Here is a 23,894-nt window from a genome sequence, read left to right on the forward strand (position 1 = left end):
CTTTCTGCCGCTCCCTGCTACGCTTTTCTTCCCATGAAATCCAATTTGTTACCACAAGCGATCATCGGTTATCCTCTCTTCGCACTACATGCTACACCCGTGCCAATTTCTTCCTTTTTATTTCCACTAGAACGTCATTAACTTGAGTTATTTCCCCTACCCACTCTGCACGCTTCGTATCTCTGAACGTTGCACCTAAAATTTTTCTTTCCACAACCCTCTGTGTTGTCCTCAATTTAAAAAAGAACCCTTTTAGTTAGCGTCCACAATTTATATATTCGAGCTAATTCGAGCCCATGTTTACGCTATGGTGCTTAGCTAAACGGACATCGAGTCGGGCTGAGTCAAGTCGGCCGCAGCGAATACTTTGGCTCGAACCGACCGGCTGGGAGAAAAGCATGTATACACTGGCGCGTCGGGTCAGCGCCTATTTTCTTGCCTCCTTGCTGATCGGGTAGGAGCAAGAGACTGAGCTGTTCGTATGCGTATTTCTTCTCTTCATCCTCTCCCTCCTGCGCTTGGTTCGCTTGCTCGACGCAAAGTGTAGCGGCGACCTCGACCCGACAACTCAAGACCAGACAGATGCAAGCCCGGATGGATCGGGCTGACCCAACCCGACAACCAGCTCCCCACCCCTTCCCCTTTCCTACTCGATCTGCTAGCGTACGGCTCTTTCCTTCTTTCTTTATTGATAGTGCTAGCTCTGTGGGAGGAAAATTACAGAGGTGAAAAAAGAAGCGACAACAAGCAATGCAAACACTTCTAATTACGTCAAGAGCACAATACTTGCTCTTGTGCACTGGATACAAGGACACGAATATCTGTGCAATGCATAACACACACTGCGTTACAAAGAGAAGAGGTCAATCGCTCTTGGAGGCACGTGTTAAGACAATATACGCGGACAAAAACGACAAACTAACATAAAACTCGCACGGTTAACACACTGCACTGTCAAAATATATAACAGTCTAAATTATTCAGAAAATCATTAAAAGAAGTAGACCGAATGACGAAATTGGGAAGCATATTCCGGTCTTTTATTGTTCTGGGGAAGAATCTATATTTGAATGTATCATTACGGGTTACTGGAGGAGTTATATACAAGATGTGGCGGTGTCTAGATGTTTCATTGGTAGCAATGACGAAATATTTCGTGTTATTAACATTTATTTCGTTGTGAAGAATAAGAAGCTCAAAGTAGCTGTTAGAAAGCTCATGTATACGAGGCGTTTTTTAACCTTATCGGTATTTTTATTGTCAATTTAAATGTTTACTGAATAATTCTAATGGCCGATCGGAATAACGGCCCTCCGTACAAACCTCTTGCAGGCTGGTCTGATGGCCAAGAATGGCTACCCAGTCCAAGTGCACCACGTGTTCACCGAGGACAATTACATTCTAGAAGTGGACAGGATGCCATACGGCGTGGATGGTGACACGCCAAACGCCCGCCCACCTGTGCTGCTTGTTCACGGCGTTGTCTCCTCGGCGGCAGATTTTGTCATCAATCAGCCGCGACAAAGCGCAGGTAATGACGCACAAAAGGGGCGCATTTGATCGGAACATGAATGTTTTACACATCTACGTCATGTCCCGAATTTCATTGATAAAAAAAAAAACATTCGGCAGATTTATTTTGCTTACGTGTACGAATGAGACAGCAATATATAGTTAAGGGGGTAAATAGTGGCGAGCGAGATTTTGTACGCTTACTGTAAGTTCTTCCTGCTGGTGTTGTATTTGTTGCGTGCTTGCTTATTAATTCCTTATAGGATGCGTGATTCCGTTCTCTCAAAGGTAGGGTCCTCTGAGCAGCGTCACCTGGCGACAGATAGCGGAAATATTGTAAAAATCAATAAGAGCACATTTAAAGCCTGCCGTGCTCGTTGGCTCAGTGGCGCAATCAATAAAGAAAAAAAAATGCTCAGTGGCGCAATGGATTAACATTACTTGCCTGAGCACATAGCGAATAAAATGTATGTTCGAATCATGCGTTCGTAAATTTTTTTCCAAATTTGTCTTTTTTAGACTGCAATATCAAAATAAGCAACTAATATCTTTCTGGAGGGTGCTCCCCTTTAGGTTGCATCATGTATGTTTGATGCAACCGGCGTTGACCTACCGTCCCAGCCCCATACGAAAGTGGAGGAGGTGGTGAAGGGTGGCTGGTCTTGGCCCTGATGGCGCTGGGATAGGTAGGTCACCGCCGCTTGCGGCGGGGGCTAGCCTGCCACCGAATTTTTATTTTTTGTAAGCTGTCATTGCACCCTCCACTGCTTCAGTGGTGGACGACGGCTGTTACGGCGCGCGTCTTTCTCTCCCTCTTCGTTTTCTTTCTTCTCTATTTTCTCTTCTGTCCGCACGAGGTAGCGGAGGTGGCTCAGCTACAGAGCCAGTAGTACAGTGGCTGTACCAGTAGCACGCCCGTGCATTTTCTTTTCCTTCTTCCTACAGCCACAACAACATGCTATAATTAATGGACAAATACCTAAAGTTACTGGTAACAACGAAATGATAATGCATTGACCTATCTTCACTTAACGTTACCTTTTATGCTCCTATACTGAGAATGTGGTCATGCTTGAGATATTTTGGGATTACATTATCTGTGCGTTAGTTTTGCCACAGTTTCTTGGCAAACATGTTTATTAAAGAAGGCAGATATGCTTTTGCGGTGCGTGCAGGATTTCTTCTGGCAGACAGTGGATTCGATGTCTGGCTCATCAACGCGAGGGGAAGTCCCTATTCAAATTACCACAGATACCTAACCACCAAAGACCCGGAGTTCTGGGATTGGAGGTGAGATCTGCAGTACATTTCTAAAACTTAACCTGTGATTACTGCTGTGGCTCTTGTGTTGAAGGGCAGCGATATGGGGTGCAATGTGTAATGATGATAACGTGTACGCAATGAAGAAAGAATTAGTAGGACTCCTAATCTTTATCCTAAGAGCAGACGCGACAGCAGCTTCAACACTGCCTTTTCATTTTGCAGATGTTTGACAAAGGGAGACTGGAATAGTTTGGCAGTGTTAAACGTCTTCATTTGGCTTGGTTTCTTGGGAAACATATGCGCAGTATTTTTCTCACTTTTCTGTGGCCATCTACAATTGCAATGAACAGCATACCATAGGACGTACTATTGTATCATTACGAATTCCTATCGCGGAACAGCCTCCAACATGACTACCAAATGGATACGAGTGTATGACAGTGTATGACGTAAGTGTAGTACATCACCCTGAACACTGCAGGAAAACCGGCTGTTTCAAGATTTTATTACAAAATTTCGTTCATATTTTTTTTCCGACCAGTTTTTCTCGGTTCTGGAATATTGCGATGGCTTTTACGCCGAATGAGCCCTATAATCTTTGGTAAAAATGTAATTGTTTCTGCAGCCATTCAGTCATCTTAGTGCGGCTCACTTTTCTTTGCGGTGGGCTTTTATAAAGAGAAACTGCGCAGGAAGATGAGAACCGCAGAAAAAGGAACTAACAGGATATTTGCTGGTGAAGATTCTTTATTTCTTGTGTAATGTTATTCCTTGTGTACAGCCCACTCTCATCATCGAACAAGAGACAGCAATTAGGAAATCGCTAAAGGCTGCCTCTGAAAAGGCTAAGCGTTTGCAATAATATAAGAACGAGACATTAAGATACCAACCTGGTTTGAGCAGCTTGTTATTAATAGAGGGGGGGGGGGGGGGGGGGGTGTAGTACAGTTTTAGTCCGCTAGTCGATACTTCGGCACCCCTACTGTTTTCGTCTAGACGCAGGCTGCAGACACAGCCTTGCCTCTTTCCTGTCCATTGTGTTCATGGATAAAAGCTATTGCCTTTCTTGATGCTAGCCATCTCAGAAGTGAATTGAATGACTACATTTCTTTGATTCAAGACAAGACTGCAGAAAAAAATGCTTTGGCTCACTGCCTTTCTGGAATTAAAAAGTGAAACAACCAAACAACATCCACATTACCCTTGTTTACTTTCTTCTTTTGTATTGCCAACAATTCAGTTTCCCCTTCTCCTTACCAGACGTCCCACAACCAACCTTTTTAAAAAAAGATGGAGTGTCCTAGCCCCGTGTAACTAGCGCAGAGCTGCCGAGAGTTTTTTTTTTTTATTTTTTTGCTCTCCAGAAGTGATTAACTATCGAAGACTAACTATCTCTGTAACAATTGACTTTAGCTACAAGGTGTCAATATAGAAGTTCGATACCATTTGTACTTACTCAGATTTTTTTACATCTTTAAAGCTTCGACGAGATCGGGCGGTACGACCTGTCGGCAACCATAGACTACATTACAGATGTCACCGGGTTTCCGAACATAAGCATCGTTGCGTGGTCTCAAGGATTCACAGAATGCCTGGTGCTTCTCTCAACGAGGCCAGAGTATAACGCAAAGGTTGGCACCTGTTTTTATTAACTCATCATAACACTTAACGACGTCTAAACACGATGCTCTCACATGGTATAAGTACCATTATGGTAAAGATACCACATGATACCACATGATACATATGGGATTGTAGGAAGTTCCCGGTTCACATCCTGTTTAGTGCGTGTGTTACCTAGCGTGACCGTCTGTCAGCAAATATGTTTTAGGGGTCAATAACAATCATATCCGAGAAGGAATTGAAATTGAATTGATATATGCAAAGTGCAATTGAAGGCTATATGAAGGAAAATTGTTAAGCGGCAGAAATGGAGCAGGGCAGGTGAAGAATCAAATTAGAATTAATGGTATCGGGTGAAATTAGCAAGAAGAAATTGACATTAGCAGGATATGTAATGCGAAGGCGATATTAACGAAATGTAGCTGAAAGTAGCGGAGTGAACACCATGTGAAGGCAAACCTTTGGCAGCGAGCCAGAAGGGCTGAGATGGTTAGGAAGTTTGCGGTAATCAAGTCACCGCAGCTGGTAGGCCGCTGTAGAACAGCTATAATTGGAGAATATAGAAAATGCCTTTGTCCTGCTGTTGATTTATTCGGGCTGATTATGGTCATGGATTTGCTGATAATCATAACTGTGGGTACAGCCATAAAGTTTTCGGAGTGTGCAGTGACGACAACAGACTCTAATGCTGGACACTTTTCAATTCCATACAATGGTGGTTAGTCTGAAATTTTTTCGTTATTTTCTTTAAGTTGATTGCTGACTGACAGTGGCAAAATTAATCGCGTAAGGCGTTGCTCAGTAACTAGCAAAATAAAGTATTTTTGAAAATCACGCTCTTTAGTAAGTAATTCCTTGTTCTTGGGAAAGAACATTTTGTTTACGTAAAATCATGGTGGTATTAAGTAATCCCATATTTTGAGTGTATGAGAGAGCAAAAAAAAAAAAAAGGAACGTTGAGTAAGAACACAGTCCTTGTTTCAGCTCTGTTCCTTTCTCCGCGTCTGTTTTCGTTTCAAGCGCCTACCAACTGGACCAAACTTTAATTTCGTTTTCCGTATACCTCACCGGCATGGGACTTTGACCTATAGATGGACTGCTTGGCAAAAACAAAAGGGGAAGAAAATAATTCAAGGGCATAAATAAAGCAGAGTACGCCAGGAACCAAGCACGAGTTAACATCTTAGGCAATTAGCCAACCGATAAATCAATCAATCAATAACTCACTCACTCACTTAATCAATCAATCAATCAATCAATTATTTATCGATCACTGTGACTGTGAAAAACTAAACCGTTTTCTACTCTTGCTGTCTATACGTTGCTGATTATTGGGCAGCGAAATATGCATTTTTAACTGAGGAAATGAAATTGAAATACGCAGTTTAGCCAGCTACTCCACTAAAAGCAGGGACGCCAAAACCAAAAAAAAAAAAAAAAGACTTCGAGACGACCGGCTGTAGATGAGCAGCGGCGCACCATGGCCTCATAGATTAGTGTGTCATCTAAACGCAATAAGTTATAGAAAGAAGCAGGCTTTATTTTCCGTTCAATGTCAATGGAAAAACCAAAAGTTCTACGGGGCAATAACCTCATAAAATCTCATTTAATCGCATAGAGTCTCATACGGTGCACATCATTATCATAAAATATAGTACATAATTTATGATAATTACAAGAAACTATGAGAACTTATGCAATTATATGCGAATTGTACGTGATTTCTTATGTGAGCTTGTGTGAGAAAATGTGAGGTTATTGCCCCTTACAGTTTTTCAGTAGGGGTACGTGTTTGCTCATTCGACGTTAAAAATCTTGAGATGCATAGAGGAACAATCTACCTGTCTAATCTAGCCACATTTCGTTGCGGCAGATAAATCTTGTTGCAGGTTATGCCCCTGTGGCGAACATCACCCACATACAAACGCCACTCACCCTTCTTGCACCTTTTGCAGAGATCATAGGGGTGAGTAATCATTCATTCCTATTTGCTATTACGACGTCTGTTAAACGCTGGCCGTTTAGTATAGCCTTATATGATGAAAAAAAGTACAGTGTATTGATGCATATATCTATAAGGCTTCTTTTTTGACAATTTTCAAGATTACATAAGTAGGGGCAGCAGTGAGATGTCCCTAATGACAACAATACGCCCTTTGCGAAGCCGCGTTTTTATGATTGTTCTTTGCGGTCAGAACATGATGGAGCTTTACAAAACTTTTTACCTCATGCCTCCACTTAGACTCAGGGCCTTTCATGCGTTAAATACTAAATCGCAACAAATTTCACTCAAATGAAATTTCCCCGCGCATGTGCGCAGCCGCAGAAGGCGGATTGCTTTTCGTTAGGCACCCTAATCACAGAATTATCAGCGCACGATATGCAATGAACTTTTGAATTGGTGTTTTTGTAAGAAAATTTTATGAAATCTTAATGTCTCTGTTCGCACTTGATTTTGACATAGGGAGTTTTTGACATAGGGATTTGATTTTGACATAGGGTTTTTTCACAATGCAGTTGGACTGTTAACTACGGCAAAAGAAATGGCGTTTATCGCTCTACCGAAGGCTACTGGTCCAGAAATGCACTGTAGCGGCATTTTGAGCAAGTTTGGCACAGTGTCACCATCCCGATAGCTTCACCGCATTCCTCGTTTAACCAACATGTAACACTTCAAGTACACAATGCGCACCCGATAATTGTAGCCAGCTTGAGTATTCTTCTCCACGAAAGACGAAGAAAGAGATAGAGAGAAAGAAAAAAAAACACTGACCGTCAAAACCTTGGATGCCCAGTTTTTACATCCGACGCAGCATTCGGAACAAAAAAAAAGGTGCAACGAAAACCATTCTCCTTCTTCTCCATTTGCACACCAGCAGCAAAAATGCGTATGCATCCTATGCGAAAAGCAAGACCGGTGAAATGTTCACCCGCTCTGTGGGAATAGAAGGGGAGTGAATAGAGTGGACACCGATACTACTTCTATGCTCTGTACCTTCGGACACCCTCTCAAGAAAAGGTCCGAAATCCTCTGCTCTGCTCCGGCCTCAAACGAATAGCGAAGATAAGATTCTGTTGGGGGTGAAGAATGAAGCATGAAAAGCAAATAGTGAACGAAGCGCAGTTATAGCGCAGTGGGTGATAACTGCCAGGCATGTAATAAATAACTTAGGATTACCGAGCCACCTTCGTCCAAATCAAAAGTGACTTGAAAGACTTAATTTTTATTTTATGGCACTCTTTCGAAACAAAATGAATGAAATTATAGTGAACTAGCATAACGTGGGTTTTTGCAGCGCTTCTACCTATCACTCAAGCTGAGAATTCTGGACAGAAGACTTCACCTAACCCACCTCCTTTCCCTCTTCGCCTCAAGTCAACTTTAAAATCATGAATGAATGAAAGGCTGCGAAGTTGTGCAACGGTAGTAGTGCTGCCATCTGTTGTACATATTCAAAGTGCTTAGCTGTGAAGTTCGTACCGCTCTCGTCAGAGGGCCAAGAATTCGCGAAGAAATGAACCAATTTAGATTTGTGAAGCAGCACTGTAGATGCAAATAGAGCTGTGCACGGGCTCGAGCCGGCCCGAAAGCCCGTACCCGGCCCGGCCCGCTGGCCGGGCTCGGGCTGCTCGGAAGCCCCCTCCCTCGGGCTCGGGCCGGGCTCGGGCCAGGGCCAGGATATATTCGTCTCGAACGGTCTGGCCTGGGCCAGACACCCCGATCACGAACACATTCAACTTTTGCGAAAGCGCGCATATGGTCATAGTAGGATAAGCGTCTAGAGTGCACCGTGTTTTTTCCCTTGTCTTACCCGGCGAGTTTTCGAATTCTTTGCCGACGTCGACCCACCTTTCCTCCCCGCCTCCTCGCCGCGAACGGATATTTGGTAGCCGTCAGTGATCGAGCGAAGGGGCCACTTGTGGGCTATTTAGTTTCGAGTTTCGCATTTCCATATTGGTAACACAGGCGCTGATGTTTAGGTATCCGTTTCAAGATTCGCGCCATGCTGTCGCCTATCAAACGTCTCTGTTGTGGTCTACTCCTACCTCGATATGGCCTCGTTTGAGGCGGGACACAGCTCAAAGCATCTGCAGTGCAAGAGTTTCCCCATGGTTTCTCTTGTTGCGAAAGGTTCACGTGTATTGCTCACAGTATTCAAGGCGAGGACACCGTGTACTTTATCACAAAACCAACCCCTCGTTTAAGTTGAGAGCTAGCGCACTTTTGGAGAAGCAAGCATGCTGCTTACCCAAAACTTGCTTTCCTATCAAGTAACGTGTTAGTCATTCCAACCGCAAGTTTTAGCACCGAAACTTCTGTGCTACCGTCGGGTTCATTATTTAGGACCGCTGAAAATGCCTCTGTTTAATGCATAACTTGTTGTTATTGCACAATAGATTAATTCTACGTACGCGGTATGCCTCTACATATCCAGCTAATTTGCCATTTCAAATGTGAGGAGTCGACATTCCAAGATCTTGGATAAACTTATCATCCTGAAGTTGTCGTTTTTTCTTTTTAATAGTTTCAACTGCAATTATAGCTTGACGGGCCGGGCCGGGCTCATTCCCTTTTAGAGTCGGGCCGGGCCGGGCTCGGGTTTGCAGCCTCGGGCCCGGGCCGGGCTCGGGCTCAAAATTTCGGCCCGTGCACACCTCTAGTTGCAAACGCGCGCGGCGTAGTTCAAGGACGAAACTCAGCATTGCTGGTAACAATGGACCTTTTTCCAGTAGCTGTAGCGCACTCGTCTTGCAGCTTCCAGGGGAAGTACGTTTGAGAGGACGGATTGACCGATATTTCTCGTAGTAGTTGAGTTCAGTACTGAAGTAGTTGAGTACAAGGCTGTTCTCACCTAGCCTGCGCAGATCGGTGGACGTGAGACACATGTGAGAGAACCCTCGCCCCCCTACCCTGCTTGTTAATCCATGACAGCAGTACGCTGCTGAATCTGGCCAACGCCCTCTAGCTGGATGCGAGCTGGGGGAGGCTAGTACGATACAGTGAGTGCAGTTTCGAGGGCATAGAAGGTGCTTCACTGCGATCGTCGAGTCGATGAAGTGATGGATGTCATTTCTTGGGAAAGCACGTGCAGCGAACTCCTTCCCTATTTTCGCCTGTCATTTTGGCGAAAATGGCTTCAGAGGAGGCTTAGTGCATGCCCAGAGCGTTACTCGAAAAAGATCCATTCTCGGTGCATCATAACACAGCAATTAAAAAAAAAGGGGCAACTTGTACACTTCTGCAGTGCAGCTGTGCACGAGCGTATATGGCGGGCAAGTTGACGAGATCAGTGCTGTAGGGAGTGTAACTGCGTCGTTAACTGCGGCTACGTGCTTGAATGGTATATCGACTAGTGATCTAGCTCTCGCGAACTCTACGCCAATAACGCAGCTACCCAGTTTTATCGCGATGATAACAGCTAATCTTCTCTTATGTGCTACAAGTGCGCGAATAGTCTTTACGTGGGTGCGTAACAAGACACGAAACAATAGTTTTACTCATTCACGTCAGCGGAGCTATTCGGCTTTAGCTTAAAACAAGCTTATACCATGTTTTTGGGCTAAAATATGTTAGTTGGGGTAGAGGAAATATTGAAACTTCACACGAAAGGTTTTTCGTGATGAAGGAGTTCGATGCGTCAAAAGAAAGCCTAATACTTTATCTCCCCAGCTGTCTGGCTGCGTTCGGGCGAATATTATATGTATTAACTGTTCATTAATTAATCTTAGACTATTTTTAAATTTCTGCCAATAAATTCGTATTCTCTAGACATTGGTCGCTCCAGCCACTAGCACTAAAAATGAGGAGGTTTAAAACCCTTGTCTCCGGAACGTCAGGCTTGTGCGTCATTGCATCGAGTGCCAAAAATAGCAGGACATAATTAGCACTGACTGCAACGACTTCAGCATGAGCAACCAGGGAATTGAAACTATCAACTCGATGCTTGCGGATTTTGCAGGCGGTTATTTTTCCCTTCACAAAGGGAGGACTTCTCACATCCAGCGAGATCGTTAAGTCCGTGATTACTTTCTTCTGCAACAACATTTTGCGTGGAGCCTGCTTCCTTCCAGTGGACATCTCTGTGGGGACCAGCAAAGAACAGCTAAATAAGGTGAGAGAGATACCGTACACCAGTGGCTGTCTATGCTGCCAGGGAATAATAAGGAAGACCCTAACAGTAATGACATTGTTGTTCGATTACAAACACTATACTCCTAACTGAATTCTCCCTGTTCACAAAAGAACAACTCTTCAACAGCCATCCACCCGTCTCGTGTTAGGGAGGTGCAGGGAACCATTCCCCAGCGCCTGGGAATGGAACCTCCTAGACTAGCGCTCGCCATGTCTGGAGTAGATTGCTTGGAAAATGGCTTTTGTCTTGCCATTGTGGAAAGAAAAATTACTTGTGCTATAGTGTTCTTTGGCTAAGGCTTCGCGCCGTACAACTCTTTCATGATGTCCATAGAGATGATTAATCATACAACTGCCCGCTGCTGAAGCGGTGGGACTAGTAGTAGTAGTAGTAGTAGTAGTAGTAGTAGTAGTAGCTGCCGTTTGTTAAAAATGATAAAAAAAGGATGTGAAAATATTTTTCCCAGCCTGCAATCTTATATCCCAATTCCTGGGGTACCTGAACTGGGGTGCCGAAAATAGATCGCGAAGAGAAAGGGAAATGAAATCAAAGAGGTGAGCGACTGGAGTAAAGCGCAGGGTTGAATAAATTAAAATACAAAACTCTAACACAGCATGTTATACTCAGTGGTAGTGAGAAGCCAGAGACGCAGAGAAGGAAACATTGCCAGGACAAGGACATTCCCACAATTCCTGCCGCTGAAGATAACATCATCAGCTAGGCTTCTCAAAATAAGAAGCAACACTTGGCTTGTTTGTCATATACAGGTGCCCAAGAAGTTTCGAAGCGAGATAACTTTTATCTGTGCTGTCATGAAGCTCTGTGTCTTTCTGAATGACGTATGATCCACATTTTTGTACCACTCAGAACACTCCAAGCTTAATGCTATGAGAGATCTTTTAATGAAATTGTACTGTATTTGCCAGTATTAACATGGCTTCATGGCTCTGAAGAAAGTGTGGCCACCGGTCTAGCTCCATCATACTTTTATAGCGAGGAGAAAGATTCCTTTCATTTTCCAATACCTTTTGAATACTACAAGATAGCCAAAATTTTACTATACGGGTTAGAAGCAAACCATACAGCCTGGTTACTGTTAGCAGAGATGGTAAGCCATTTGTCAACGGTTCTAATCCAAAGCGTTGACTTCGGAGCCACACCATATGATCCCTATGCATCCCCACTGTTGTAGCCCTCCCGAGGGAATATTTCGAGGCGGAAGCCTCGGAATACGTGACGGGTACGCTTTCTACAGGCCATGAGGGCTCGCTGGTACGCGCTGAATAAAAGTGAACCTGAAAAATGTGTGATTCGGTTAGAGCTCACATAACCAGCGATCAAGAAAAGCAAAAAAAAAAATGCAGAAAAACACAGGAAAGAGACACAATTACTGTGATGCGTTTTTAACATGTAAGCAGTATTAAGTGCTCTCCGTAGTGCCTTTAACCCTGTATGCCTCCTCCAAACAACTGCATAAGCACCAGACCGGAGTGTAGAACAGACTCTCCGGGGTATAAAATTTTGACAAAGGGTGCGTGTTTTAAAGTGATAACTGATGTAAAGTCTTGGTCAAAAGTCCTAAAGTCAAAGGATTTCCTTCTCAGCCGCGAAAGAAAGCCGCCATGACACCTTTAAATGCATAAGGGCCGTGAAATGCTATGAGATAGTTTCTTGCTGGGACAAGAAATCCCAATCGAGCATTTTAACGGCCCTTTGGCCTTTAATGATGCCGTCAAGGCTCCATTTTGCAGCTGAGACGAAAACGCTTTGGCTTCAGGACTTTTGAACAAGACTGTTTATTTTCGACACTTCATGCCTCCTTCCATACTTTTCTGGATGTCAGCATACTATTCAGAAGTTCTATATCGTGCTGAGTACTCTTCAAACTACTCTGTGCCCAAAGTGGTGTTGAGCCTGGTAGAAAACATGTCATTTTTTCGAAGTGTCCGATTACAGATAATCATGGTCAAACGCAACACTTCTGTCTTTCCGGAATATATTGTTTAAACAATGTGTGTCAGCCATAGTGATAACTCTATTATAGCTGCCTGTTTTTTAGTTCAGAAGCCTGAGTCTAGACCTGCTTCGAGAATGATTCTTCTTCAAGTAGACTGCTCGAATATCGGTGGGTAATATATTTTAAAGCGCGGTAAAAATGCTATAAGATTATGTTTCACCCTTAAGATGCTTCCGGACTGAGCTCCACGCGTATCAGACCGGCTGATGTCACTACTGCCAAGACTAGCCTTGCTTTGCAGTACCAGCAGTTGTTGCTGCATTGCGCCACTTTTGATAACATACTAAGGTCGATCGCTCGTAGTTTAATTAGGACCTCATACCTTTATTAAGCTGCCACCTTCTTCAGACGCTGGCAATTTCAGTATCATGAATATATTCTGGACGGAGGCAAGGTGCACCGCTCCGATTCGCCCAGTTTCTCGCGCCGTAACAATGTCTTGCACAAACCGATGTTGCTCCCCAGTCCTGTTCGAAGGACTTGTCCTTCAGAGCCGTGTTCTGGGCGGCCACAAGGAAACGGTAATCACCGCGAACACTGGGAATTGAAAATGAACTATACATTTCTTTCCTAGACCCGGATACCTGTGTACCTCGCTCACCAGCCGGAGGGAACATCAATTCGGAACATCATCCATTACACTCAGGTACATTTCCACTTACGAAACGACAATTAAAAAGTTACAGTTTGCTTGGAATGTAGAGAATTAGATTAAACCATCTTGTTTTTTTTTTTCTTGCGATTTCTTACACGTGTAAAAACGCCAAGAGCGATTAGAATACTACATAATAAGGAGTTCGAGCCCAGCTACATTGCGCGTTTTTGCGATATGTTGAGACAAATAATTCAAAAGATAGATGGATGCGTTTACTTAAAAGAACGACAGAGAGTGGTTGGCCGGTATGATTACAATCTGGTTTGCTATTCTCCACTGGGGAAGAGAGAGGGGAGAAGAAAGATCATGATGGGTGACGATGTGGGAAAAGGCATATGAAAATGTATACAGGCACGGCAACTTGCTTTACAAGCGCGAGTCAAGTCCGGTTGCGCACAAAAACGGCAAAGAGCCGGCGCTGCCTGGAGATGATTCCCCTTGTCCTGCCAAGCGCCCAGCAGCAGTTCCTCCGACACAGGACACAGCACAGGAAACAGCTAGCACTTTTCGTTCGCGCGCATAAACTGGGCATGCTTGCATGAATCTATATGTAGTTACAAAGCACTCTTTATAAGAGCCAAAGAGGATATATCACAAGAAAAGATGAGAAAGAAGAGCCTTGAAGCGAGCGACTCGGAGCTCGTGTCCTTTCTTCTTTCTTTCAAAAACTTTGGTTCTTAGCTCTGTCGTGGCTAGCTTGTGGCTATCGTTTGCTCGGTTACACTGGAAACGGCACCAACGGTGACAGGCTGGACCACGGCATAAGAACTGGGCTCTAGAAATATGAACAAAAATAAAAAAAAACTCGGAACAATGTCCACATGCTAACGGCTGTATTCTTACATACACACCGTAAATTGCTGATAACTATAAAGGTGATCGTAATCTTTTGCGAAACTCGCTACCACTCAAATGTCCAGGTTTGAGACCAATGCAGCAAGGAAAGCGATCATAACAGAGTGCTTGGATATACGCGATCTAGAACTTTGAGCGCACAGCAGTATAGCGAGATTTCAGGAGAGAATCCTTGCTGTCGTATTATGGTAGGTCGTAGGCAAGGTGACATGGTGGTGGACTTATTTTTGAACAGTCGCCATGGCAACTCATTCGGCTTTAAGCAGCTATATTTGTTTGGAGCTGCTATCGCTGTATCTTTATTCTAAGTTTGCAATGAATAATATTATTCCGCCATCAGTCATAAGCTTTCATGACATGAAATGTTGATACTCACACTTCAATATTAGGCACATATCTTGGATGTTGGAGGAGGCCCACAACATCTCATGCACTATAAATTCCACTATGCGGGACAGGGAAAACTAATATGATTTAATTGCAGTGCGTAGGTTTATGTAACTAAGATGTTACTTTCCTTTCTTTTGCAGATGTACAGGGCGGAAAATTTTATCACGTTCAACTATGGCTTGGAGGAAAACTTGATACGGTATGGTCAGGTAAGAGCGATAAAGGAAGATGAAAATTAGCCTGTGAAATTTCAGGCTCAGTAAGCGGTCGTCGTTTGCAGATATGGAGGTAGTAACTACTTTGTTAGGCTTGCGTTAACGAATTCTTGGATGCAGTAAGGTGCGCCCAGTTGCATACAATAAAAATAAATAAATATTAATTGTAATTTATTAATTTATTTATTTCGGCCTACTCTCAACCCCAAACAGGCATTATTGTCCGGTATTATCTGGAAAAATACGGAGTTCTATATTGGACCAGGCTCGACAATACTTTTTAACGCAAATATATTTGAGATTTTTGTTTTATCAATCAAGTCCAGCTTTCCGAGTACCATTTTTAAAATGTGAGACAAATGTGAGATCTTGTAAAGCCATTTTATGATGAGAGTGGTCAAAGCTACTAGTGCTTATCAAAATTTGGTGTAAACTGCGTTAAAAATACAGTAGGCTTGTTTTAAAAACAATTGCGAGGTAAACTAGAATATTGAAAAATTTTACCAACTTATTGAAAGAAATCGTCGGAGCTTCCGGATGTGTAGAAAAAACTGTTTCTGTGTTGGTATTGTTTTAAAACCGTTAATCGAGACTGTCATACCAAACCAACTTGGCGCATCTCTGAAAACAATAGTGCGACACCTGTAGAACACTTTATGATGCCTTCATAATAATATCAATAAAATTGCATAATCTTGAGATGATTAGCAAACCCTTCCTTCTGAACTCTTGCCTCGCTCTTGTGTAATTAAAGCTGGTGTAAAAAAAAAAACAAGTTGTACGTTTTCGAAAATAAGTAGCAAGTTCTACCAGCGTGCCGAAGAAACATCTGCAAATACACTGATAGCTATGGTGTTTTTATACATTACTATGTAAAGTGTACTTTTAAAACCTCTTTTCCGCAGCTTGTTATATATTCGGGACAGCTGCTGCGTGAACGATACAGTCAGCGCACATTGTGGCTGCCTAGTTGGAGCACGTTCACCACGAATCGCGTTATCAGACAAACAATGAAGACGTTTCCATCAGTATCTACATTTTTGTAAAAACATTCCTGAGAATCTCGATGACTGGTGTCAACAAAAGACGCATTTAAGGATAGACGAGAAAACTTTATTCCAGTACTTTTCCGTCAACCGGTTGAAAATAATCAGATACGCGCCGTCTCCACAATAACAACTGTGACGTCAACAGCGATGCTTCGATGCCTCCGGCATCCGTGTCAAAAACTCTGTAAACGCACGGATGGTTATACCGGCGCATATAACCTGTATTTTTTTCGGTTGAACTAACGCCTATGTCGTTAATGTACAGTTACCTATATATTTGTGTAAGCCACTTTCACTTTGTCCCTAGCATGTCTCACTTACCATGCTTCCGTGTCATGTGTGTCTAGTTCGACTCTAACTTCTTTACTGGTGCACATCGTCAATTAACGCGGTAGCGTTAAGGGCCCCGTGTCGCAGAAAAGTCGGTGTCGTCGTTGGCGGCCGCCTTCCCGCGTCGTCAGGCGTTGGCCGTGAGCGAAAAATCCCAGAAGCATTAATAAAAACCAGTAGGAAAAATGGCCGACCTGAGGAATCGAACGCGGGCTTCCGGGCTGCGAGACGAGCACGCTAACCACTTCGCCACGCCAGCTAGATGGTTTGAAATTGACAAAGGCGCGTCTATTGATTGCGGTGTTGTCTCGGAAATGTCCCTTTGAGAAGTGTATTGTGGCGTATAATAATAATTATGAGCATGTAAATTACATAATTACAGAAGACGCAGTTAAGCGAGTGGCAAATTACTTTTCCGCTGTACTTCCTCTTCGCTTGGCGTGCACGTAGCGCCATTAGGCGTGTGGCGCACGGAATAAGATAGACAGGGCATGGCCTCCGAGATCTTCATCGCGCCGGCTCGGATCGGCAACGATGTTGCCGACGAACTACGACTGCAACTTGAGGCCCGCGCGTTGCGGCAAGGTGGCTGGCAGCGCTTCTACGTCCCAGAATCCCGTTTCAGAACCAGTAATTACCAAACAGTTATGCTTTGGACAAGGAGTGCTGTATCATGTGAAATACGTCTTTGTTTCACTCAAAAGCGCTACAAGCAAATGAGTAGACGGTGCGAAAGGGGTGCGATAACGCTATCGCGTTCCATTCTTAAAGGCGAAGCTTAAGCGTCCTCCAAATTTTTTTTTTTTGAAGTTTACAGGTTCTGGTGCGTTACATAGCAAATAACAATACCAGGCCTTTCGTTAAACAAATGCTGTTATTTCTGGCCAAGATTCACAGGGAAGCAAAGATCTCACTTAAAGGTCACCCTCCAAAGAGCGAAAAAGCTGCGAAAAAGCTGCGAAAAACCGTAGAACATCGCTTGGGGACCTTTCCGCCGCATGCATGGCGCGAAAACGGCCGTTCGCTCCCTATCCAGGCTGGCCAGATATTTTCACTTTTCATCAACATGCTTGCCTGCGTCCAGAAGCCGTAAGCCAATCAGCGCGCAGACGTTGGTCTCGTGGTCCCGCCCTTTATAATGGCTGCTGCCGCCGCCAGCTGTCTTCGCTTTGTTGCCAGCATGTTTTGAAACTATTGCCAGAAGAAGCATTTTATAATCAATGGTCACGTTCTTGATAAAGCTATAGTAAAATCTGGGACTGAAGCTAGCACATGAATTAGCATCTCCGTAGGCTTAGTTTGAAAAAGCTGCCGATGCTAAGAGCAGCGTTGCAGCTTTTAAAATGAAATAAATTCAAGATTTCCTTCCAGCAGTGATGCAGAGTCACGCTCGGTGTGATCCAAATAACACATCGAAATTTTAGAGTCACTCTTCTCACGTTGATTGCGATACGGAAGCATTTACGGAATTCCACATAGCGCGAGTAAATATGCGTTTCTGATCTATGTTACCATTAGCAGTAGCAAGGTTTCGTCTCGAAATGCTACCGCGGTAGTTAAAGGTCCACGGAAACGGCCCCCAAGAAACCACTGATAAACGTGTTCAGTGTGTAGAACACATCCTTTTGAGCATTAACGCAAAGTATAACTTCTTGGAACAAAGCCAGCGATTTATTATTAATTTTTAAAAACAGCGTTTTTTGAAATTCGTGGGCAGAGGAAATGTTGCTTGGCGGTGTCGCATGGAACTATTTCCTAATCCCGTGACGTCACGGGTCGGTTGACTGGCAAGGCTTGCTAGAAGCTGCCATTCGCTGCGGTCACTGCAACCATGACGTCACGAACACACTTCCGGTAGCTGCGAAAGTCGTCTGCTCGTGCGCTGCTCGAACTCTGTGCGGGCTGTTACAGCTCGCCGCCCTTATCGGTTAGGTGGCCATTGCCCATTAAGTGCAATAACCGAAGCGACGCAGGGATCGGCAGAACGAAGCTGCATTTACAAATATTTTATTTATATAACGTGGTTTCAGGAGTATCGGAGTGTCGTCCGACGAGGCGTCAACAGTACGGTCAAGCACCGCACGATGGCAGCACCTCCTTGACCACCGTAAACATCGCCGCTGTTGCCCCTCCTCCCGCATACCGTTCGCGAACGACACGGCGGATCGTTAGCACCGATGTCCGAAATAAAGCGTGCTAAAATTTGTTGGCGTCTGGAATACTGAGCCGAATATCAAGTATGAAGCCCTCGTGAGGATCGCTGACCAGCAGCAAATTGCTGGTAAGAGCGATAGCCGTAATACAAGCTAGTTTCTGCTCAAGCCAGCTGCCGCTGGTGCATTTCGGCTGATCCGATCTGCTCGTACTAGCTCTGCGATAAATGCGTCGGCAGAGTTAATCCTATATTTATTTTACTATGGCAGGATAGGAATCACTATAAGGCAGTTTCATAAGTAGACGATTTACGACAGCGTTGATCATGTTCCAAAGCGTCGACCGCCGCGGCTTCGAAGCGAAACAATAGGCCTAGCGACGACTAGGGACGGTCACGCACGGCGCCGGCGTTCGCCGCGCTCGCACGTTCCACCCCCGCGGTAATTGTGTAACGTACCTGCTCGCGGCATCCCGTGCTGCAAGCGTTGCAAACTCGTGTACTTTCATAGCTAAGGCCGCGTATTTTTTGGCGTTCTGCTCAGCAACAAAGCCGTTCAAACGATACTGTAGGCACGACAAGGCTTCAGTACGCAGTCGCTGCGCTGTCGGCCGTAATCGAAGACGTCGGGCGGCACCATAATCTATACATCGATCTTTAAACGTGATACAGTGGGCAAATGAATAACTTTGTGAAGCAGACCCGCTCGTACGTTTCGCGCACTCGGGCGCCGACGAGTAGCTTCCGTCAACAGACGCCGTCATAACCTCGGTTAACGACGCAAACCGAGGTCGTCAAGCTCTGTTTGCGGTAACCGCGGTTAGTGGTGCAACCATGGTTTGGTCCGCCGTGTAACATAGGATAACCAAGGGTTCGCGGTTACACTAACCGTCGCTGCGCGAACTGGCGAACTCCTCAGGCGTGTGCGAGCGAGGACGGGTTGGCGCGAGTACGCCAGCGAGCGAGCGCGCGGCAACGGGAAGTTCGTCGAAGTGACGAATGTCTGGACGGAGCTTTGAACTTGCTTGTATTCTTTGTTTTTTTATGGCTCCCTTCGGCGTACGAGTTGAGGGGGAAAACTGGAAGGGTCATTTTTAATCGCCGATATCTCTGGTCTTGCAGAAGCTAGATCGAAAATTTTTGCGGGAGAATGATAGGTGGTTCAATAACTATTAGTGTTATGGCGTTGTTTACCCTTCTTGGTGACCCCTTTCTGGGGACCTTCAATAAACAAACGTTAAGACCCAAACCAGATCTATAGTTGTATTTACATGATATCTGAAGGGAAGGAAAGCTTTCGATGAAAAAACAAACGAACTGTTGTGACTATTAAAGGCCAAGAAAGTAGTGATCAGTGAAACAGTGCACTAGCTGGTCGGCTACTCAAGCATACAAGGAACAATTCCACAGCCTGCAGCTTTTTGTCAACTCTTGTTTAGTTTTTTGTCACTTCCTTTGCCATTCTGTAGAATTCTCTAGCCGTTTCTTTCCAGCCAGGTATCCAGCGCAAGTAACCGCGTAACGAGTAGCGATGAGAGCCAGTAACGGCTACACATTTCGCTTCACTCAATAGCGGCGCGTACCTGAGGTATTCGGGGCTTAGAGGATCGTGCAAAGGTGTCGCGGCATCGCACCGCACTTCGCGATAAATTCGCAGTGAAAGTTCGCCCTTCGAAGGTCGGTATTAGCCCGCAACGGTCTCCTTGGCGGAATCTCGCACACTTGCAGTGGTTTAGCATTAAAACGCCTGACGCTCTCATAATTTATGAGATAGCGACCGCACAGCGATACACGGGGATTTGATCTCGCGTCATAAGTGTTCTCGTTTGACTTTTCTTTCTGGATGGTTCCTCTACGGCACGAAACTAAACTATATTCCAATTTCTTTAATGGAATCGCCCAAATTGTACATACCTAAAATATCAGGCCGAATACCTTGCAGTTTTTATTGTATAACTTAAATTCCAAGCGGTTTCACTGGGATTGATTCCGTGGCCATAACTAATATTTCTTCATTTCGAAGTTTTCCTGGATATCTTACGCCTTTGCATGCGTAAGGCTTATATAAGGTGGACTATTCTTCAAGGGCTATGGAACGAAAAATAGTAGGGGTAACATTAAGAGATAGAAAGCGTGCAGAGTGGGTCAGAGAAATAACTCAAGTTAACGACATTCTAGTGGAAATTAAGAAGAAGAAATGGACATGGGCAGGACATGTAGTGCGAAGAGAGGATAACCGATGGTCGCTGAGGGTAACAAACTGGATTCCAAGAGAAGGAAAGCGTAGCAGGGGGCGGCAGAAAGTTAGGTGGGTGGTTGAGGTTAAGAAATTCGCAGGGGTCAAGTGGATGCAGCTAGCACAGAACCGGGTTAATTGGAGAAATATGGGAGAGGCCTTCGCCCTGCAGTGGGTATAATCAGGCTGATGATGATGATGATGATTCTTCAAGGGCATACAGAATAGTATACTAACATTGTACGTTCTCCATTTCATGCAGCCGGAACCGTACGAGTACCCGCTGGAGAATATATTTGCACCTATCGCTCTTTTCACCGGAGCGTCTGATCGCTTTGCCGACCCCCAAGACGTGCAGAGCCTAAGAACTCGGATTGGTGACACAATCGTGTTCGACTACCAGGTGCCTCAGGAGACCTTCATGCACCTGGACTTTATCCTCGGTTACGATGCCACTGTTATCCTCCACGAACCGATGATCCATCTCGTCCAAGGATTCAATGAACCTTTGCTATCGCCAGCGTTCCTGAAAAAATGAGGCCCACCTCCATGGAAGTTAATACAAGTGAAAGACGTCCGTTCCTTTTTCTAAGCCTACTGGCCTCGGTTATTAGGGCGAAAGCGAGTGTTTGATCTTGAGCTGTTGGAGCCCCGGTGTGACTGTGACGTCATAGCATACGAATCGCTACGGAGAAGCGCAGCTGATCACACTCGCCGGGCTCCGCCGATGTGACGCCGCGTGATTATAGGAGAGGGTATGAAGGTGGTTCGCATCGCGTTCGCCGGCCGCTCAGTCGCTATAATACCACGTGATGACGAGAGGGTTTCATAACACTTTCTTCGCCGGTGGTTTGCCCCAGTGGCGCCGTGAACGAGGCGCGCACCGAACCGAGTTTTGTCAGCCCATCAGAGGTTTCGTAAGGCAGCATCCGATCATCCAGCAAAGCTCTACGCTTTTGAGGACTAGGTTTAAATGAGTTAAACCTGCCCATTTTTTTTCGCGTTGTTTTGTTGTGTTTACAGTCGTTTTCAGATCACGGACTCCCTGCGAAACCAGAGTTTGCTGTTTTAAGGCGAAAGCCTTTAATGGCTCATGTTGTCGTGGATAAAACGTGTCCCGCTTTGGCGGCGGCTCTGATTGGCCGAGGCAGGATGACGTCACAGAAGACTGGACCAATCACAGAGCACCACTACAGTATGCGCGAATGCATGCCTTATATGGCCATATGTCAATCAATGAAAAATGACTAATTTATGACTAATTATATACCACTATCTGATGACTAATTAAGTCAGCCAGTATTTACTAATTAAGTAGTGGTGCAGATTGTTGGGCCAGTTGATGAATCGACATATTCAAGAAAATTTTGCGCAGAATAAGGCAGGACACAAAGGGAGAAACGCACACACACACATACACACGCTTGTGTGTGGGTGCGTGTTTCTCCCTCTGTGTCCTGTCGCATTCAGCGCATGTGTGTATGCGCGTGTTTCTCTCTTTGTGTCCTGCCGCATTCTGCGCAAAGTTTTCTTGAATATTACTCATTAAGAATTGGTTAATTACTTACCTGCTTAATGACTAAATATTTTATTAACTAACGGTTACTTAAATATTATAATTATTAATTAAATACTAATTAGTGCAGTTGCGTAGCAGAATGTGGCACTCAGGCTCGCCTTTCATTACTTTAGTCGCTAAAGTCCCTCGTAATTTTTAACGAACTAAGGCAGGAAGCTAAGATTTATTGCCCAGTTTGCCGAAGGAATTGCAGAGGGCAGATTGCAGTTTCTCACTATTGCATGTCTAGATTGTTAGAGAATTCGGACTTTTTGTGAGTTCCGTGTTCTGAAAACGTTTCTAAGCACATGTAATTACTGTTGACATTTTCTCGTTGTTAAAGCGTGGTGTGGTGTTTAAGTAAAGTGGTTATTTTATGGTCTGACGAGCGAACTGGTCACGGAAGGCGTGCATATTTCGGTAACAATCTAGAGCTTCAATGACTTTAGTTGTGAATATTCAAGAACGCATCCACTGAAATTGAGACCACCCGAGATGGTTTGTTTGTTTGTTTGTTTGTTTGTTTGTTTGTGCATTTGTGTGTGTGTGTGTTTGTTTGATGTTATGTATTTTGCCTACCATGAGTCTGGCAATGGAAAAAGATGTACTCTATGTCTGGCAATGAAAAAAGATGTACTGTAATGACTAGTAAGTGGGTTGTCATGAATCAAACTGTACATGTCATCAAAGAATCAAACTGTACATGTCATCAAATTTCCGCATTTTCTTTTTCTTCAGCACTTAAAGAAATTATACTATTCCTGCTGTCTGATTGAGATTTCAGTGCAGTACATTGCCGCCACGTTTCTTAAAGCATACAAGTGAATGAGTGGGACAATGTCCCGGCAACACTGTAGGACGGGGAGCTTGCAAGCACAGTTTGGAAGCGCCGAGGGCAATATCTGCCTCAAAGAAGGTCGTCAATGCAATTGAGTCGACTTCACGTAAATGCTCTAAATGAGATCATATGATGTGGAGCATGTCGGGATTTATAGTCGACGCCGGAGGGGCACTGTATGCTATGCACTTGAGGGTGTGCTTCAAGTATTTGTTGAAAAATAAATAATGTTTTTGTTTTCTATACATTGTCCTGTCTTTGCGAACAGTGGTGCCAGTGGCAGAGCGAGACATTTTGTTTTGAAGGGATACTCGCGTTGCAACGCAACCTCCTCTCTATAGAATTTGCCGAGGGATCAGATATATGAACGATAACTGCATTGAATTGCCACTGTCATTGTGAATTAGACACGCTACGCATTGTGAAGACAAGTGAAATGTGGATGTCTCATTAAAGAATATATTGTTACGTGGAAGATTTACAGTCCCAAAGCTGTCCGCACAACTAACGTTGATGAGGGCACCGATTTCACAACACTCAGCGTCGTCGTCTTCTCAGAGTCTGTTGCACTTCTTCATCCTCATCACGAACAGCGAATACAGCTAAGTAACACTACCCCCCGCGGGAAAAGCACAGTCCCGGTGCGGTCTATGTTAGCGAAATAGAACGTTGATGATAGGGCTTCAGACGGGACACATGCACTATTTCGGAGGTTGGAGCTGTGGACGTGGACTTCGGAACCACAGATTCAACTTCGTAGGTGGCGTCGGTCACGGGACGCAAAACACGGTAAGGGCCAGTGTAACGGGGCAAAAGTTTTTCACACAAGCCCACTCGACGGCACGGGAGCCACAGCAAAACGAGAGATCCAGGAGTGTAGTGGACATCACGGTGGCGGCTGTCGTACCGGATCTTTTGAGAGTCTTGGGATGCAGAGAGCCTGGCATGAGCTATCCGGCGGGCATCATGAGCACGGGTGACGGCATCACTGGTGTAAGTACTGGTGGCGTCTGCCGCGGGTAGAGAAGTGTCGAAGGGTAGTAACGGGTGTCGGCCAAATAATAAAT

At 44.6% G+C, this 23,894-nt stretch overlaps 1 protein-coding gene across 1 annotated transcript; it reads left to right on the top strand.

Moving 5' to 3' along the window:
* Positions 1–1,338: 1,338 nt before the first annotated feature.
* Positions 1,339–20,969, top strand: LOC146173470 (lipase member M-like). The gene is made up of 8 exons (XM_084584023.1): positions 1,339–1,531; positions 2,688–2,802; positions 4,256–4,406; positions 6,272–6,364; positions 10,359–10,511; positions 13,124–13,195; positions 14,590–14,658; positions 20,694–20,969. The coding sequence occupies exons 1-8, from the start codon at positions 1,342–1,344 to the stop codon at positions 20,967–20,969; spliced, it is 1,119 nt and encodes a 372-aa protein (XP_084440149.1). The 5' UTR covers positions 1,339–1,341.
* The last annotated feature ends 2,925 nt before the right edge of the window (positions 20,970–23,894 follow it).

Source organism: Amblyomma maculatum, chromosome 11, assembly GCF_055883805.1.
Source record: "Amblyomma maculatum isolate TAMU_Amacu chromosome 11, ASM5588380v1, whole genome shotgun sequence".
NCBI classification, from domain to species: domain Eukaryota; kingdom Metazoa; phylum Arthropoda; class Arachnida; order Ixodida; family Ixodidae; genus Amblyomma; species Amblyomma maculatum.